At 41.4% G+C, this 20,274-nt stretch overlaps 1 protein-coding gene across 1 annotated transcript in view; it reads right to left on the bottom strand.

The window, feature by feature from the left end:
* Positions 1–4,066: 4,066 nt before the first annotated feature.
* Positions 4,067–20,274, bottom strand: part of LOC116706523 (exostosin-1) — a 321,262-nt gene continuing 305,054 nt past the window's right edge. The window contains exons 11-13 of the mRNA XM_032543414.1: positions 11,604–11,764; positions 9,716–9,887; positions 4,067–4,960 (exon numbers count right to left, since the gene is read on the bottom strand). Of these exons, the coding sequence (XP_032399305.1) occupies positions 4,775–4,960; positions 9,716–9,887; positions 11,604–11,764 (519 nt within the window). The 3' untranslated portion in view covers positions 4,067–4,774. The remainder of the gene's footprint in view (positions 4,961–9,715; positions 9,888–11,603; positions 11,765–20,274) is intronic.

The raw sequence follows: 20,274 nt of genomic DNA, 5'->3' as shown, positions 1-20,274 counted from the left end.
TCTGATGATATCTGACGTATAACCGTGTATTAATACTAGTTAGGTAGTAGTCTGATGATATCTGACGTATAGCGTGTATTAATACTAGTTAGGTAGTAGTCTGATGATATCTGACCGTATAAAGCGTGTATTAATACTAGTTAGGTAGTAGTCTGATGATATCTGACTGTATAAAGCGTGTATATATATACTAGTTAGGTAGTAGTCTGATGATATCTACCTGTATAAAGCGTGTTTAATTAGTTAGGTAGTAGTCTGATGAATCTGACTGATAAACGTGTATTAACTAGTTAGGTAGTAGTCTGATGATATCTGACTGTATAAGCGTGTATTAATACTAGTTTAGGTAGTAGTCTGATGATATCTGACTGTATAAAGCGTGTATTAATACTAGTTAGGTAGTAGTTGATGATATCTGACTGTATAAAGCGTGTATTAATACTAGTTAGGTAGTAGTCTGATGATATCTGACGTATAAAGCGTGTATTAATACTAGTTAGGTAGTAGCTGATGATATCTGACCGTATAAACGTGTATTAATACTATTAGGTGTAGTCTGATGATATCTGACGTATAAGCGGTATTAATACTAGTTAGGTAGTAGTCTGATGAATCTGACTGTATAAGCGTGTATTAATACTAGTTAGGTAGTATATCTGATGATATCTGATGTATAAAGCGTGTATTAATACTAGTTAGGTAGTAGTCTGATAGACTGACTGTATAAGCGTGTATTAATCTAGTTAGGGTAGTTCTGATGATATCTGACTGTATAAACGTGTATTAATCTAGTTAGGTAGTAGTCTGATGATTCTGACTGTATAAAGCGTGTATTATACAGTTAGTAGTAGTCTGATTATTCTGACGTATAAAGTTGTATTAATACTAGTTAGGTAGTAGTCTGATATCTGACGTATAAAGCGTGTTTAATACTAGTTAGGTAGTAGTCTGATGATATCGGCCGTATAAAGCGTATTAAACTAGTTAGGTAGTAGTCTGATGATATCTGACCGTATAAAGCGTGTATTAATCCTAGTTAGTGTAGTAGTCTGATGATATCTGCCTATATAAGCGTTTATATACTAGTTAGGTAGTAGTCTGATGATATCTGACCGTATAAAGCGTGTATTATACTAGTTAGGTAGTAGTCTGATGATACTGACGTATAAAGCGTGTATTAATACTAGTTTGGTAGTAGTCTGATGATATCTGACCGTATAAAGCGTGATTAATACTAGTTAGGTAGTAGTCTGATGATCTCTGACTGTATAAGCGTGTTTATACTAGTTAGGTATGTAGTCGATGATATCTGACTGTATAAAGCGTGTATTAATACTAGTTAGGTAGTAGTCTGATGATATCTGACGTGTATAAAGCGTGTATTACTACAGTTAGGTAGTAGTCTGATGATATCTGACTGTATAAGCGTGTATTAATACTAGTTAGGTAGTAGTCTGATGATATCGACTGTATAAAGCGTGTTATTATACGAGTTAGGTAGTAGTCTGATGATATCTGACGTATAAAGCGTGTATTAATACTAGTTAGGTAGTGATCTGATGATATCTGACTGTATAAGCGTGTATTAATACTAGTTAGGTATAGTCTGATGTATCTGACCTATAAAGCGTGTATATACTAGTTAGGTAGAGTCTGATGATATCTGACTGTATAAAGCGTGTATCTACTAGTTAGGTAGTAGTCTGATGATATCTGACTGTATAAAGCTGTATTAATACTAGTTAGGTAGTAGTCTGATGATATCTGACTGTATAAAGCGTGTATTAATACTAGTTAGGTAGTATTCTGATGATATCTGACTGATCAGTCACGTGATGCTGGGAGTATTTTGGTGGGCTGAGATGGGAGCGACTTTTGATTCCTGTGACACCCTCTCCTCTAGGGCACTAGTCCCTATCAGAGATCAAGTCTGCATTCACCCCCCCCCCCAAACCAACCACAGGGTTCAGTTAAAACAGACCCCTGGAAACCGGCTTTTTCTGCACACCTCCATTGCAAAGGCCACGTAACAAATGTAAAGACACAGGCAACTATTTGGTGATGATAGATGCACAAAGACACATTTAATATTCATCACAGCTACGGGGGTTTACTACTGGTCTCTAGAGTACTCTTAATTCTTAAACACACCGTTGTAAATATGATAATATGTATTACAATCTCTCTCTCACTCGCCACACACACACACACACACACACACACACACACACACACACACACAGAGTTTTACAGGCTGCAGGGACCATCGTAATGCATCATAAGAGCAAAAGGAGAATTCCCTAAAGCAAACTGAAATAAACGCCATGGTAGCCCACACTAAATCATCCGCTAGCGCTGGTGGTTTGCCAAACTGTGCAGAAGACGAGAGCACAGTAAGAAAACAGGGAATGGTTGTGTGCTGTGGAAAATAGTTCACTTTTTATGAACAATGGCCTGTTCTGTGTCAGACACGCATCCATTTGAATGGAATTGGTTGGCTGTCAGTGAGAGTTGTTTGGACATGAAGTTTGAGTTCATCAGACAAACCGTTTCTAGATTTTTGATTTCTACAAATATGTCAGTAGTGAGTCTACGAAGCTGGCTGAAGGCAAGGCAGTTTTAATTTAAATAGCATATTTCAACAACAGGGCAATTCAAAGTGCTTTAAATTAAAATCAGTTAAAATACAAAAATTCAAGTTACAGTGCAGTATCTAGTCATGTAATTTTGATCTTACCCTTGCTGACTGTCATACAGTGTCAGCATTGCAACTTGAATAATTATTTAAAGAAAGGCAACATCAAAAAGAAAGTTTAACTTTAAACTTTAAAGAGCTGAGAGTTGCAGCGGTAAGACAAACATGAAAAACACCAAACATGATGAAATGCTTGAGATTATGGCTGCAATTAATGCTTGTTTATACTACAGATTATTCTGGGGTTTTACCTGTTTAGTTTACTTATAAAATGCGAAAGATCTCCATAAGCCCACAGTGACACCTTAACAATCGTTGGTTTGTTCTTGTCAACAGTCCAAATCTCTATAAAAAAGAGAAAATGACTCGCGATGGTTGACAATAACTTGTTTTGTTGATTGCCAGAAAGATAAAAAAAATTAATCAGGATTGAAATAATTTCATCTATAATGAGCTAATGTAATCATATCTTTCAGAGTAGAATAGTAACATTGTTGGATAGCTACAAGTGGATAACAAAACAAATGAGTTAATTACAGAAAAACATAACAAAATATAAACCTAATGAAAAATACAGTATATGCATTTATGTGAAGTAACAGTACATGTGAATGCTTCGTCAATAGGTGGTGGCTTATAAAGGCATATGAGAAAACTTTGATTATGAAAAATAAAGCATTATTTATTTTATAAAATATCAAAAGCAGTATTGTAGCATACCTGTACAGTACAGATCTTACCTGAAAGGGAAGCAGCCCTCACTGCTCCGGTAACTCCTCCTCACAAACAAAGATCTTAGTTCAGAGACACGTGCCACATCAAAGAGGAAGAACTGGAATAAAGAGCGGTTAGATGAAGGAAAGGTATACGGGGAAAACTAGAGAATGAGATCAGGTGATTGTGATTATTGTGTCTGAGAAGAGGGAGGAGAACAAAGGTGAAAACAATCAATGAAAGATGGATGAAGGGAAAGACAAATGAAGAGTGACAGAGGGGGATGAGGGAAAGAGGGGCAAAATATTGAAAAAGGGGCAAAACATTGAAAAAAAGCGTCCAAAGTGTTGAAAAAAGGGACAAAAATGTTGGAAAAAGATCAATAAAGTGTCAATTTTGACGGGAAGACAACACAAGGGTTAAGAAAATGACCCCACCCTAACTAACCTGGGTTAGTCTGACTGGCGAGGAGATGCTAGATTTGTTTTTTTAAAGATATTAGCAAAGTAACACAGTCCAGAAAATAAGAACAGCAGAAACATCAGATAGACCAGAGAAAAGAAGGGATTCAAAGAGCATGGGATATAAGGAAGTATAGAAATATGTTAAAAACATAGAAATGATACAAAGCAAAGTATGAAAGGAATCAAGTAAAGTCTGTTGAGACCTGGCCTCTTCACTCATCACATCTCTTTATTTTATTTTTATTTGCTTCATACAGACAGGAACTGCTGCTGAAAATCTACAATAGTATACAAGAGGCATGTTGCCATGGTCTCTGGGTGCTTTGGGGGAGCACGTTTGTCTTTTCTGTCCACAATGTGTCTTTACTATACATACGTAACCCCAGAGTGTGTCCTTTGACTTTATGAATACAATCTATAATCCATAAATATATCTACCTTTTGTCCAACATTATTCTATATACTGCTTAATTTGCCAACAGTCCAACTTCCATAATAAACGTAGCTCTTAGATTTTTTTTTTTTCAGGTCCTTGGACAGCTGTCACGTTCAAACCATGCAACACATGTCTGTCTGTCCTCAGGCCTGTATTGAATGTGTCCAGGTCTTTGTTGCATGTGTATCCATGCATTTATATTTATGTATCTTGTCACAGATGGCGGGTATGCACAGTCACTCACTGCTATCAACCCCCCATACAGAATCTGTTATTTATTTATTTTTTAAATAGAAATACGCAGTTAAGTGCCTTATGCGTACGTCAGTGTTTTCTCATTTTTATGTGCAGTGTCCATGTGTGAGTTTTCCTTTATAGCCTCACAAATGTTCACATTCAGTGTGTGGATTCTTGTCACGGCCTCTGGATCACACACAGTGATTTGGTGTGCGTGTCCTTGCGCATTCACAGTTTTTCAATGTCCCTGTATTTCTTCCTCAGGATGGAAACCTGGTCCCTGAACAGCACAGGGTCCAGCCTCATCTGGGAGTGCAGCAGGGGCATGAAGCCCAGCCAGTGGCTGAAGGCGTTCATGCAGGTCTGCCGCTGGGCGAAGTGGTCTGGGTCGGCCCACCGAGACGACTTGGAGCCCTTGGTTAAAGAAACGGAGAGACGGGGAAGATTAATATAAGGGCTCAATCAACACAGCTCTGCAGAAATGTAATGTATGCAATAATAACTTAAAATAATGCTGACAATAATCACAATCACAATCACAAATACCTGCAATACCAGAACTCTTCACATTATTGACTGTTTAATAACACACCATTTAAAACCCTTTTGAAAGAAATCTTACAGTGCAGCACAGGACAAATGAAAGAATTAGGAATATATAAACACATGCTGAAGGCCGGGTCACACCAGGAAGTGGATCAGCAAAATAATACTGAAATAGTTCTTGAAATGGTTCTTGAAGCTTGGTGATCCATGGGCTGCAACACAGCTTATAAACTACAATAGCTTCCTCCATTTTGGACCAATCAACAACACACAATTGCAAGTTCACAAAAGTTGACATTGAACATGTTTAAAAAAACCTTTCCTATGACTTTGTCCATTAATCGTAGGGTTGGTGGCTCGATCCTGGGCTCATCCGGTCTGAACCACTGAACCCCAAACTGCCTTAACCCTGGCCATCGATATGCGAGTGTGTCCTATCCAGGTTGAGAAGTGCTTTACTCAATTCATCATGTTACCATTAGCATTGAGCTAAAGAAGGAGATGTATGTGTGAGTGTTGCTGAGTGTAGATGGCATCACTGCTGGTCTGACTGCTGGTCGGACACTTCAGGTTACTTCAGGCTGTCTGTTGTTTTTTGTTGTTGGAGTTTCAATTTCGACTTTACACTTTTATACATTACAAGCCAGCAGGGGGGGGGGGGATAGCATCCAGCAGTGCTGTGAAGTATCTGAGCCACCCGGCTTTCATTTCCTCTCTGTAGACGGTCTTGGCTGCCCCGGTTCCAAGTCTAAATGATTGAATCCAAATGCTTTATTTGTCTCTCCAGCAAGAATAACTTTGAGTGTAGCAACAAACTTAAAATAACTTTTGTGACCTCATCCCACAGAATATGATGCTTTATAGCTCATGAACACACAGGGAACAGCGGCGAGCTGACTCATTCCTCAGCATCATGTGCACTGATGGTGGCCCTCTTGCAGACCAGCAAAGACAGGGAACTTGATGGTTCGGGGTAGTAGGAGCGCCCCCATGCTGATGAAGCCGCTCCTTAACATGGACAGCCTGTCATGACGTAGCAGGAGGTGTAGCTCATTGTAACACACACTGTTTCCACCACCTGCTCCTCCAGAGAATCCAGGTTCATCAGTCTGCAGAGCTGGTCCATTTAGCGGTTTCACTCTGTGGGAATCTCCTAAGTCGTGGCTGACACTTCAGCAAACAGCAGCACAGGAAGTCACACTGGTAGAAAACACATTGATACGATGAACTTTTACCCAATTTGGGCTTCAACTAGCAGATTGTGTAATTCACTCTGCCAGTACAGCCATGGGACACATTACCTGAGAGTTTTGCAGAGCCCAAAATATTGCTGCTGTTCCTATTTTCGAGGCTCTGGCTGTTGGTTGTTGTCCACATGGACCGCAGCGCTTTGATCTCGCTTTCCTAATTTAGAAAGAGTAGGAAAGAAGGTCTGGGGCGGGATGTTTACAACCTTCAATCACCCTATGGTATATTTCTACGTATGTGTGGAAATCACCAGACGCTTCCCGATACAATGTCATCACCATACTTATGCCACGATACGATATTATTGTGATTTTAAACATATTGCAATATTCTGCAATATATTAACATAATAACCTTTTTTCCAACTTCTAACTTTTCCCAATTTCAAATGACATCCCCAAAAAGAAACTTATCAACATCAGTTTCATCTAAAAAGATACATTTCTCTGTTTGCTCATCTCACTTCAATGTTATCGCTGCAGAATGGGACAAACTGACCAACTCATATATAATAATCTATATAAAAAAGATCGATACTTGGGGCCTGTGTATAGACACAGTATTGCCACTGAAAATATCGCAATACTATGCTGTATAGATTTTTCCCCCACCCCTATTTCGATGGGACTCACTGAAGATGTGAGCATGTCAGCTTTGTAAAAACTAGACTGGTGCATGTGATACATCGGCCAATGAGTGTAGTGCTTTCTCCGTCCTAACATTAAGGGGATCCATCTTCATCTTCATCTTCATTAGCGTTTCCCCCAGTCTGGATGGGCTTGATAATGTTCAGATAAAAGGCAAATACACAAATCCTTCCAGTGAGTTCCAGCTCCAGTAGGTCACTGAGATGTTAGATTATTGACTTCAGGTATAGGAACAATGCAGCTGTTGTGCGTTGTTTCCCGTCAGTAGTCGAAGCATTGGACGTTTCCTGCAGAGCTGATGGACGACTCCGTGATGTTATCGTCTCCTGCCGCTCTGTGTCCTCAGCTGGTTATCTGGGATGGACAGCAGGGGGGGGGGGAGATGAGTTGGAGAAGGGGCAGTGGAGGGCAGAAGACCCCGTCACCACTTTACCAGCACTTGTTGCACTTTTTCCGACACACGTGAGACCAGGTCGCCTCACTAGGTCGGTCTCACAGACACTTATCCCACTGTCCGTATTTGTCCAGCCCAGCTGTTGTCTTGTATAAATGTCTTTGTCCTTATGTAACTGTGTTGTTGTTTTTAGTTGTCTAAATGTATCTTTACATATCGATGTCTTGTATGTTTTCTGCAGAACAGGAACCTGCTGAAACCCAGTTGTTGAACTGAGTCAGGCCCGGTTTTATATTGTAATGTAATGTTACTTTTTCTAACTTACCTGTATAATAAATATGAATGAATGAATGAATGAATGAATGAATGAAAAGCTGGGGCATGGCGTTGTGTAGTTGGAGCAGATTCTTATTTAAGGGTCAGGTGGAATAACGACTCTATAAAACATTGACTCAGAGAAATGGTTTGGCACATTGAATGAAACATGAATAAAAAATGAATAAATAAATAATAAAAACAAAATGAGCCAGAAATATCAGTCATGACGTCTGTTGCTTAATGAAAGCTGGCGGTCGAAGTTTCCTAAAAGATTTCACCACTTTGCCTCAAGCAAAGTCACAAATCAGGGGCGAGAGAGGGAGAGGGAGAGGCAGGAACTTAGGATACTCAAACAGGAAGGGAGGAAGAAAGAGAGAGGAAGGGAAGAGAGAGGAAGAAAGAGAGAGGAAGGGAAGAAGGGAGTAAATCTAGGGTTGCCGTGCTGCCTTCACAATTAAGACATTAATCACGAGTCCATACTGCCGAGTCATCATCCTGCCTGTGGTCAGGCCATCAATCAGAAGCTGGACACAAGAAGCACACACACACACACACACTCTCACACACACACACACACACACACACACACACACACACACACACACACACACACACACACACACACACACACACTGTACATATATGGATCTGAAAGAGAAGGTCAGGGCTGCATGTGGCCTGAAGCTTCTATGATCATTTAACACAAGGAGGTGAATCCCTTTTTATCTTCTTTAATCTAAATATATAAAGGAAGTCAAGTCTCTTTACAACAAGTTGAAACCACCAAGCACTCTTACAGGTTCCCAATGGACCTTTTGACCAGTGGCAGCGCTATGGAGTAATGACTTGATGACGGCGTCTCCATTTCGTTTGTGTGCAGCTGACATGACACACATGGCTGCTGGCTGGTTCACATTATTCCCCTGAACATGTGCCAACAAACATGGAAATGTACACGCAAAAGACATGGAGGTGAACACGCAGGCTCCAAGTATTTAAAGAAATCGGCTCTGCAAATGTTTCATGTTGGTTAGATTACGTTTTTTATGGAAACTCGGGAACTACTTTTTGCATCGTTGCCTTGAACGTTGCAGACACTCTTGTGTCAGAACAGATTCTTTGAATTTAATCACCAAATATAAATCTTTGTATAGTTATTTTGCTTTTTGTCTCGTGTAGGTGTACATCACATTACATTACATGTGATTTAGCTTTTATCCAAAGTGAATTAGACGTGCTATATACTGTACATGTCAGAGGTCGCACGTCTCTGGAGCAACTGGGGGTGAAGTGCCTTGCTCAGGGACACATTGGTTGATGTATCACAGTGGGAATCGAACCCCGGTCTCCCACACCAAAGGCACGTGTCACATCCACCGCGACGTCATGGTGTCGGGACGTGGCTGTGATTATCTGGTCGTGTACAACACGATTAACTTTGACAGATTATTTTTTAAACCCTGAAACACAGAGGTGATCGGCCTCAAATTAAATTTAAATTAAAAAATTCTATTTTTAATGGCCAGAATTGAATTGAATTCACTCATTATGGACTGTATATTTTCATGGATTTATCATACCATTGGAGTGCCAGACTGCTGTGACATGCCACATATTTAAGATAGATGTGTGCCTTGTAGCTGGATTATTGCCTACATGGTTTTCTCTTTGTAAACCACCACAATAACCTAGAAAACCAAGAGGCTAATCTATCGATTCAGACAAGTTCACGTCTAAATCGATGGATCATGTACATGTTCATAATTATGCATTTCTTACATATTACTAGCAGTTCCAGAGTGGCACTGAGTGGTAAAAGGGGAAAGCTACAATTATGATAACATATATATAACATATGAGTTCATGTTCTACCCATGATATATTTTCCTTTTTATCAAACATGGGTTTTCTGGTTAGCTCATAACACTGATGTCTGACCACAACTCATATGAAAAAAAAAATCCATGCGTTGTGGCTCCAGTCACCAGGGCGACCACGGGCCAATGAAAGCTCTACCTGGCTCATCATGGTCTCCTTGTACTGTTTCTTCTGTGTGACTTTGATTGGCGGTTGCTTGGTAACGGCCGACACCAGGAAGTTCATCAGGATGTCTTCACAGTTGGCCATGTGGTCCACCATGGTCAGCAGGCTGGCAGGGACGTAGCGGCTGAACAGGTAGTGGTAGTATCTGACATTCAGAACAACAAGGAGGAAGTTATTTATTATACATTATATTATATATTGTTATATTATAAGTTATTTCTTTTATTAAAAGCTGCACTTCTATTCTAATCTGTTTGGTTTGGTTGCTGTGTTGCACTCTCAGCAACATGGGGGCAGTCTGTCATCACACACACACAGACACACACGCACGCACGTGCACGCACGCACGCACTCACACACACACCCAACACCAACACACACGCACGCACGCACGCACGCACACCACACACCACACACGCACGGCACGCACACACGCACGCACGCACGCCCACCCCCACTCACACACACACACACACACACACACACACACACAACAGACAGACACACACACACAACACACACGCATCAACACACCACACACACAACAGCACGCACGCACACAGCACCACGCACTCACCACACACCACGCCACACACACACAGACCACCACACACACCCAGACACACAAACAAACACACACATATACACTGACACACACACACACCACACACCACACACACGCATGCACACACACCACGCACACACACACACACACACACACACACACACACACACACACTTTCATCCTTTAATTTTCTCTCTTTGACATTTGTTCCTGAATTGTGTTGGAATTAGAGATTCTGAATAACAAAAGGACTGAAGAGTGTCAGCGAGCGTCTTAACATCAGAACGATGAGCGAGCTGTTTGTCTGCAGGAGAAGACGCTTCACATCCGCTCGTCTCCGTCTGATTTACCGCTCGGCTTCTTACTTAAACCTCTGTGTATTTCATTCCCAGCGTTGTGTTGTTGATAGTTGTTTTATGAGAGGTGGAGAAAGATAGTATCATCCCATTTCCCTTGTCTATTACTCCATTAACATAATTAAATAAAGTGTGACTGGTGAGAGATTACTTTTAATGTGCTTCTTGTGGAGAAGGATTTTTGTGTTGTTGAAATAGTATTGAGTAAAATGACATATTCCAGTCTGTGATATCCATCAACATCCATTCCTTTAATTTTAGTCTCAATAATTCCTAATTTCTGCTTTTCTAACTCAAACATTAAGTATAATTTCCTATAAATGAGGTTTATTGACCATAAATTCCAAAAATAACTGTAAAACTAAAGTTAATAAGTTAGTGTTACGCAGTGTTAAACGTAAAAAAAAAGTGACAAACATGGAAAAAAAGCGTCAAAAGTGATGAAAAAAGGGACAAAAAACATAGGAAAAATGTATTGTTAAATCAATGATTTTGGGATTCACACACTCCCGAGAAACAAAGTCTTTTGTTTCCACAGGAAAGGGAACTCCTTGAACTTAAAAAGTGAAGTGAACATGTTGTGTTTTCTGTTGACACCACGTTGTGTTATTTTGTCATTTTTAAATTTTCCACTGAAGTTCATAAGTACGTGTTTTGGTATGCCTGGCCGAGTGACACTATCTCCATGGTGTTTAAAGGGGGATTTAATTCTTGCATGTATTGTTTTGTTGTGCATGATAAAAACACCCCCCCCGCCCCCCTTTTTCCCCACAAATCGCACCCTGCATGTAATCAATATTCATACATTATGTAAGTTCACTGCATCATAAGGAAGTCTTACCTAATGTGTGTTGTTACTCATTTGAATGAATGATGTGTAGATATTAAAAGCAGCTCTAAAGCTCGGCTGACCAGCAGGAGGTCTGGGGGGTTTGGGTACCTGTGGTAGAACGCGGCCCCCGTGAGGACCATGGAGTAGTCATTGGTCCACTTGGAGGTGTAGCCCCATCGGGATCTGGGACCGTCCCAGTAGTGACTCCTCGCCGGGTAACCAACGATACGCTCCGGGAAGCTCTGCCACACGAGGAAGGCAAAATCCACCTGTAGGAGCAGAAAGGACGGAAGGATGACGGAGGAGAGAACAGAAGAGGAGGAGGTCAATGGACAATAAAAAAGGGTGGTTTCTCTCCTGGTGTCTCCGGGTCTAATCTGACCCCTTTTTCAAAAGGGTTCTGCATCTGAAATTTGGGTTTCTTTCAAAGAAATTGTCCAAAAAAACTAACGTGGCTGGTTCCCAACAACGCTCCTCACACGTTACGTTAACAATCAGGTCGCTACGTTCATTGGATCTGGGTGTTTTTTGTAAATTTTATAGCATTTGGAGAAAAAATAAATAAAAGAACTTGTGTGTGACAAATGTAAAGAAAATAAAAAAATGTCAAAAAAAGACAAATGTCAATAAAATTACTAAAATGTGAAGCAATGTTAAAAAAAAAAACGTGACAAAAATGTGAAAAAATGCCGAACAAAGTGACAAAAATGTGAAAAAAGTGAGAAATGTAAAAAAAAAAAAAAAATATATAGCTTAAAGAAATTTGGGAATTTGAGAAAAAAAAACACAAAAATTTCAAAAGGCTCAGAAAATGTCAACAAAGCGTTGAAAAACGGACAAAATCATCGGGGGGAAAAAGACACAAAAGGGTCAAAAAAGACGACCAAAACCTCGATTAAAGGTTTTTAATTTGAAATTTTGACTCCGAAAAAGTAAAAAATGTGCAGCTCGGAGGGATATAGTGGGAGAAAATGAAGACAAGGGGACACATTTTGGAACAAAGGAGGAGATATGGTAGGAGGAAGAAGAAAGGTGAGGAGAATAAAAGCCCACAGTAACATTAAAAGGTTAAACAGCTTTCAGGATTTAACCAGATTGTGGAGGAGACAACTTCTTCACAACAGCTCTGGCATTTAGTCTGCAAGGCTGTCGTCCAATCAGCATCCATTCTGCCCCTTCACACCCGGACAAAGAGCTTTTTAAATGGCGTTCCAGCGTTGGGAGCAGCTCCCACCTCAACACTTTCCCACTGAATCGCATCTTCCTGTCTCACAGCAGATTTACTGTATATTAATAAAGCAGAGTCATTAAGATTCACTATGGTCACCCATGTCCAATTCTACATCTGAAATTTGGGTTTCTTTCAAAGAAATTGTCCATAAAAGCTAACGTGGCTGGTTCCCAACAACGCTCTTCACACGTTACATAAATTATCAGGTCACTACGTTCAATGGATTTGGGTTTTTTTTGTAACTTTTATAGCATTTGGAGAAAAACAATTGGTAAAAGAACTTAATTAACTTAATTAAAAATGTCAAAAAAGACAAATGTCAATAAAATTGACTAAAATGTAAAGCAATGTTAAAAAAAAACGTGACAAAAATGTGAAAAAATGACAAAATGTAAAAAAAAAAACTTTAAAAAACTTTTAAAAAAATTGGGAATTTAGGGAAAAAAACAAGCATTTCAAAGGCTCCGAAAATGTCGACAAACGATGGAAAAGGGACAAAACAGTGGGGAAAAAGACAAAAAGGGTCAAAAAGACGACCAAAACCTCGATTAAAGGTTTTTAATTTGAAATTTTGACTCCGAAAAAAGTAAAAAATGTGCAGCTCGGGGGATATAGTGGGAGGAAAATGAAGACAAGGGGACACATTTTGGAACAAAGGAGGAGATATGTAGGAGGAAGAAGAAAGGTGAGGAGAATAAAAGCCCACGTAACATTAAAAGGTAACAGCTTTCAGGATTTAACCAGATTGTGGAGGAGACAACTTCTTCACAACGCTCTGGCATTAGTCTGCAAGGCTGTGTCAATCAGCATCCATTCTGCCCCTTCACACGGACAAAGAGTTTTAAATGGCGTTCCAGCGTTGGGAGCAGCTCCCACCTCAACACTTTCCCACTGAATCGCATCTTCCGTCTCACAGCAGATTTACTGTATATTAATAAAGCAGAGTCATTAAGATTCACTATGGTCACCCATGTCCAATTCTACATCTGAAATTTGGGTTTCTTTCAAAGAAATTGTCCTAAAAAGCTAACGTGGCTGGTTCCCAACAACGCTCTTCACACGTTACATAAATTATCAGGTCACTACGTTCAATGGATTTGGGTTTTTTTTGTAACTTTTATAGCATTTGGAGAAAAACAATTGGTAAAAGAACTTAATTAACTTAATTAAAAATGTCAAAAAAGACAAATGTCAATAAAATTTACTAAAATGTGAAGCAATGTTAAAAAACAAAACGTGACAAAAATGTGAAAAAATGACAAAAATGTCAAAAAAGTGACAAATGTAAAAAAAAAGAAGAAAAAAGCTTAAAACAATTTGGGAATTTGAGAAAAAAAAAACACAAAAAATTTAAAAAAGCAATTGGTAAAAGAACTTGTGTGTGACAAATGTAAAGAAAATAAAAAAATGTCAAAAAAAGACAAATGTCAATAAAATTGACTAAAATGTGAAGCAATGTTAAAAAAAAAAACATGACAAAAATGTGAAAAAATGCCGAACAAAGTGACAAAAATGTCAAAAAAGTGAGAAGTTGGACACATGTAGAGCACATCGTCGGGCATTGTCCTGAGATGTGAAGTCAGTGCATGTGTGAGTTCAGAGTGGTTATGGCTTTTGGGAAGAATAGGCAATTTGTTAATTTTTAAGAAAGGTTCATCTCATCTCATTCTCCGCCGAATGAAGTATTTTATTAGTTTATTATATCACTTTTTCCGGTACTAACATCCCGCTCTCATGAACAGTCAGTAATCTTGGTGTGAAAATGGACTCCCAACTCACTTTTGAAGCCCATATAAATCACCTGTGCAAGACCTCTTTCTACCACCCCCGTAACATCTCCAAACTCCGACCCATTCTCTCCCTCCCAGACGCCGAAAAGCTGCTTCAGGTCTTTGTCTCCTCCAGACTGGACCATTGCAACGCACGTCTCACTGGGATCCCTAGAAAGAGTCTGCAGAGGCTTCAGGACATTCAGAACTCTGGAGCTAGGATCCTGATGAGAGTGGGGAACCATGAGCACGTTACCCCCGTTCTCCACTCACTACACCGGCCCCCCTGCTGGGGGAATTCCCATGAGCACTGAGCATGCTCGTTCGCCTTCCTATTCATTGATTGCAACATCATCCATTAATGCATGTTACTAACGTGATTCTTCCTTGAGTCTGTCCTCTCTCTCCTTCTCTCTCCGCTATCTCTTCAGAGGTGGTTATGGTTTGGATATCTGTGGTGGATCACCTGCTGCCTCATGTTCTGCTCCACACCCTCTGCTACATTCTCATGTCGTTGTCTGTCTTCTCTCTGTCTGTCTTATCTCCTTGTCTCTTTCTCTCTCCCCCAACTGGTCGCGGCAGATGCCCCCCCCAACCCTGAGCCATGGTTTCCTCGAGGTTTCGGCCTCTTTAAGGAATTTACCTTGCCTCTGCGACTAAAGAGTTTGGGCGTGCGAAGGTATGACATCACCATGAGCAGACCAGGCCTCTGATGGAACCTGAGGAGGTTTCAGAGAGACGCGTTCGCTCACCTTTACTGTGGCCAAACTATCGCAGGACGAGAACTCCTAGGGGTGATCATTGTAGGTGATGAATCCAAAGTTTGTGGTAGAAATGAATGCGAATGAAGAGAAGACACACGTTTGAGACATGGTTTCATTTTTATCAAAATACAAACCGAGCTACAGTTTAAGCAGGGATTCTCACCATTGATGGGTGAAAAGGGGCTTATGGGGGTGCCCAGGACCAAAAGAGCGTTGCTGAGTTATTGTGATCGGTAGAGGTCTCAATCTGCTTCCAGGAATCCATGTAAAGCGATGCCAGGACCGTAGTTCCTTGTGGTCGCTTGGGAACCTTGTACATGCTGACCTGATAGAGGAAGAGAAGCATGGTTGTCATGGTTTTGTCAGTTTCTGTTGTAATGGTTTAAATGGTTCGTAACATCTCCGCCCTCATTAGATTCCCTCATCGCACTATTACTTCACCATTCCCACCCACTGTCCCCATGTCTTTCCAGCGGTTATGTGAGGGGCTCTCCAGGGGTTTTTGGACATCAGCCTGTTTAGGTTACCGTTCTTGATCATTTTGTCCCTTTTGTCCTTTTGTTTTTTGATCATGAGTGTTGACCTCTGCCTTAGACTATGGTGACTGTCCCTGCTGGACGCTACTGCAGTGGTCTTTGGCATAAAGAGACTCTACAACATGTCTGAGTTCGTGCGTTTGGGTCGCCACTGGTACGTATCTCAATGAGCCGAAAGCATCTAAAAATATGCTTTTAAAAACTAAACGTTGTTTCATCTTTCTTGTTTCCGGTAAACCGCGGTGGTGACGATTACAGCGAAGCTACAGCAGCATCGTGGAAGGATTTAGGACGCCGATGGAAACGAGGTCCTGGGCTTGCAGACTGGCAGACCTCGCAAGGAAACTTTGGAAGTGGTCGATATGGACAATGAATGAACTGCTTAAGATAGGTTGTCTCACCAGTCCACGCGCCACTGTTGTGTGGTCTTGCAGGTACCTGCAATCAAGCGCTCCAGAGAGCAGACCGAGCGCCAGGGACGATCATCAACATTGACTCCTGAAACCCCCCCCCCCCCCCCCCCCCCCCCCCACCCCCCCCCCCCCCCCCCCACGGTTACAAACTAGTACATCACCTGTTTTAGTTACTGCTGTTAACAGCTTTTAAATCATTATACTGCTGTTACACCCGCTTTAAAGTCATTAGTACAGCTGGTACACCAGCTGAAAGTCATTATTACGGAGGTTTACAACAAGCTTAACGTCATTATACTGCTGGTCACAGCGTAAAGTATTATTACTGCTGTTACACCAGTTAAGGTATTATTAGGCTGTTACACGGCTTTAAAGTATTATGCTGTTACACCACTTTTAAAAGTTATTAGTACTGCGGTAACAGGCTTTAAAGCCTTATTACAGCGGTATACACAGCTTAAAGTCTTATTACTGCTGTTACACCAGCTTAAAGTTATTATTACTGCGGTTACACATGCTTTAAAGTATTATTTATGTGTTACACAGCTTTAAAGTCATTTATTCCTGCGTTACACCCAGCTTTTAAAGTATATTAGGCTGTAAATGCTTAAAGTCATTATTACTGCTTGTTACACGCGCTTTAAAAGGCATATTACTGCTAGTTACACAGCTTTAAAGATATTCTTAATGCGGTTACACACCTTTTAACGTCATTATATGTGTTAACCGCTTTAAAGTATTATTACGGCTGTACACATGCTTTAAAGTATTATTACAGTGTGTCACAGCTTTAGTATATTATACTGCTGTTACAACAGCTTTAAAGTCATTCTTACTGCGTTACACAGCTTTAAAGTCATTATACTGCTTTTACACACGCTTTAAAGGTCTATACAGATGTTCCACAGCTTTAAAGTATTATTACTTCGTACACATGCTTTTGAAGTCATTATAACAGCTGTTACACCAGCTTTAAAGTAATATTATGCTATGTTACACAAGCTTTAAAGTCTTATTACTCAGCATTGGCTTTTTATAACATGTCTTCAGTGAGGTCGATGCGTAAAATTAAAATCTCTTAATTTAGCATCAGACATTCACGGTTTGAGTATTGGTTCATTAAATGAAATAGGAAGAAGAGCTGCAAAGATGAATTGGAGCGATTATTATCTAACCTTTAACTATTAATAATTTCCACAATCATTAGTTTGAGTAATCTTTTACTCCCTATGATTGGATAGCCGAACCGCTCGTGTGCCTTTTGGTTGGTTGGTTAGGGGCACCCTCAGATGGTTCAGGTGACGGTAAGAATACCAGGGTTAGCCATCGAGGCAGAGCAGCCTCGCCATCCTAGGACACAACAACGCTTATGTCCCAGGAGTCCTGAAGGGGAAGACTTCTACCCAGGGAAGGACGCTTATGTCCCAGGAGTCCGGAAGGGGAAGACTTCTACCCAGGGAAGGACGCTTATGTCCCAGGAGTCCTGAAGGGGAAGACTTTTACCCAGGGAAGGACGCTTATGTCCCAGGAGTCCTGAAGGGGAAAGATTTTACCCAGGGGAAGGACGCTTATGACAAGGAGTGCCGGAAGGGAAAGTTACAGGCAGGACGCTTATGTCCCAGAAGTACTATTTAAGGTGCTATTAATTTAAAACCTGTTAAACTTGGGGACCGGTCGCCTTGATTCATAAGATTTCATACAAACGATACCAAACATGGAGAAGACGTTGACCTGAGAGATTATTGACCTGTTGTCATAGGGTTGAGTTTGACCCATTTTCAAAGTTTTTATATCAGAAATATGGTTTTATTTCAACAAAATGAACATTGATGCATGGAGAGCAGGTGAAATATATGATGACTGTACATGGATTTTGGGTTGTTTATGATATTTTAAGCAATTTGACTGACATTTTTTAAGTATTATCCTGACTGGGACAGGTCTTGCTCTCCACTCTACACTCTGATCCTAACTTACATTTTGTATTTTTTTTGCTTTGTTTGACAGGAAGTAGTGAGGAGGGAACATGCAGGAAATGGTCAAGGTCGGATTTGAACCCTGGCCTCTGAGTGAGGCATTAACCCGCTCAGGATACGTGCGCCTGCTCTACCCATGGGACCACCCCGCAACAGCGTTCTCTTTAACAAGAAAAAAGGGGCCAAAAAAAAGTATTTTCTCCTGAGGCTGGCAGAACTTTGTGAGAAAGAGGAGCGTCGATGCTGGGGTCACACGATGTCCCCAAGAAGTCTCTGGAAGATGCTTCTGTCCTCTGCGTCCGGCGTCCTTTTATCATCCATCTGGGAGGGGGGAGGGGGGGGGGGGGTCGAAACCTGCAGGTGAAAACGTTCAACATGTCAAAAAGAACATTCCTGAGCATGAAACGGTGAGCAGGAATACACCTGCTGTGTGGGTGTGTGTGTGATCTGTGGTGACTTGTGTGTGTGTGTGTGTGTGTGTTGTGTGTGTGGACGTGGTGGGGGGTGTGTGACTGTGTGTGTTTGTGACTGTGTGGTGTGTGTGGGGACTCTGTGTGTGTGTGTTGTGTGTGTGTGTGTGGACTGGTGTGTGTGTTGACTGTGTGTGTTGGGTGTGTGTGGACTGTGTGTTGTTGTGTGATGTGTGTGGTGACTGTGTGTGTGGTGTATTGTGTGTGTGGACGGTGTGTGTGTGTGGGAGTGATGTTGTGTGTGAGGTGACTGTGTGGGTGGGCGTGTGTGTGTGTGACTGTGACTGTGTGTGTGTGTGGTGTGGTGTTTGGTGTGTCTGTGACTGTGACTGTGTGTGGGTGTTGGGTGGGTGTTGGGTGTGTGTGGACTGTGGACTGTGTGTGTGGTGTTGGTGTGTGTGGTGTTAGTAAAACCTAACGCGCCTCCCACCAAGTGGCCGGCCTGTTCCACCACAACGGGAAGGATGGGATGACATCTAGAGAGGGTAGAATAAGGCTCTGAAGGAGTACGCAGTATGTACAGAACAGCAAATGTAGGTCGTAAACTTAATACTAGTAGTAATTAGTACTAGCTACACCAGTAATAGTACCCCATTCTGGGACATAGAAGGGATAATAGGGGGGGGGGATCTTGATCCCAAAAAAATGGGAAATTCGATTTACCAAGCAGACACACACAGAATATAACTTCAAGAGCTTACTAGGAAAAGTGTATTACAGTTATCCTGAACTAATAAGAATAGGAATAAAATGTAGAAAACAAATATTTGAATATATACAGGGATGAGCAGTTGTGAATGGTTCACCATGTGAATGGTTCTAGAAGAAGATAGAGAAGACAATCGAAACCTCCGACCATTCTCTACCATCCCAGACGCGAGAAGAACCTGGTAAGGCCTTTGTCTCCTCCAGACTGGACACTTGTCTACTCCGCAGGACTACTGTTTCCTACCAGACAGTGACTATTGTCTTCCTCCAGGACTCGGAATATTGTCTCATCCAACTGGAATACTGTTTCTCCTCCAGACTGGATACCGTCTCCTCCAGAACTCTACTGGACTATTGGTCTCTCAGTGGACTATGTCTACTCCAGACCTCCAGATGGACTAGTGTCTCTCCAGGACTGGATTGTTTCCTCAGACTGGGACTATTGTATCCTACAGATCATCCATACTGGGACGTATTGTCTCCTCCAGAAATGAACTTTGTCTCCTCCAGAATGGACTAATGCTCCTCCAGGACCTGTAACGTCTCCTCAGACTGGACTACAGGTTAATCCAGACTGGGACTATTGTCCTCCAGATGACTTGTCTCCTCCAGATTGGACTATTGCTCCGCCAGACCTGGGACTATCTGTTCATCCTCAAGACTGGACTCACTTGGTCTACTCCAGAATGGACTTACTTCAACCCACATCGTATCAGAGGGATCCCGAGCGAGGAGTCTTGCAGAGGTTCCGCCAGAATCTGCAGCTAGGATCGGAGAGCAGTTTCTCCACCCACTACACCGGCCCCCCATCTCCACAGGATGGAGTTTGAGGTTTCTCCTCACCCTCAATGCACTCATCCCGCCCCCCCCCCCCCCCGCCTCAAGAGAACTATCACAGCACAGACACCACCC

This window comes from Etheostoma spectabile, chromosome 18 (assembly GCF_008692095.1).
Source record: "Etheostoma spectabile isolate EspeVRDwgs_2016 chromosome 18, UIUC_Espe_1.0, whole genome shotgun sequence".
NCBI classification, from domain to species: Eukaryota; Metazoa; Chordata; class Actinopteri; order Perciformes; family Percidae; genus Etheostoma; species Etheostoma spectabile.
This window is presented reverse-complemented; position numbering and strand designations above follow the sequence as displayed.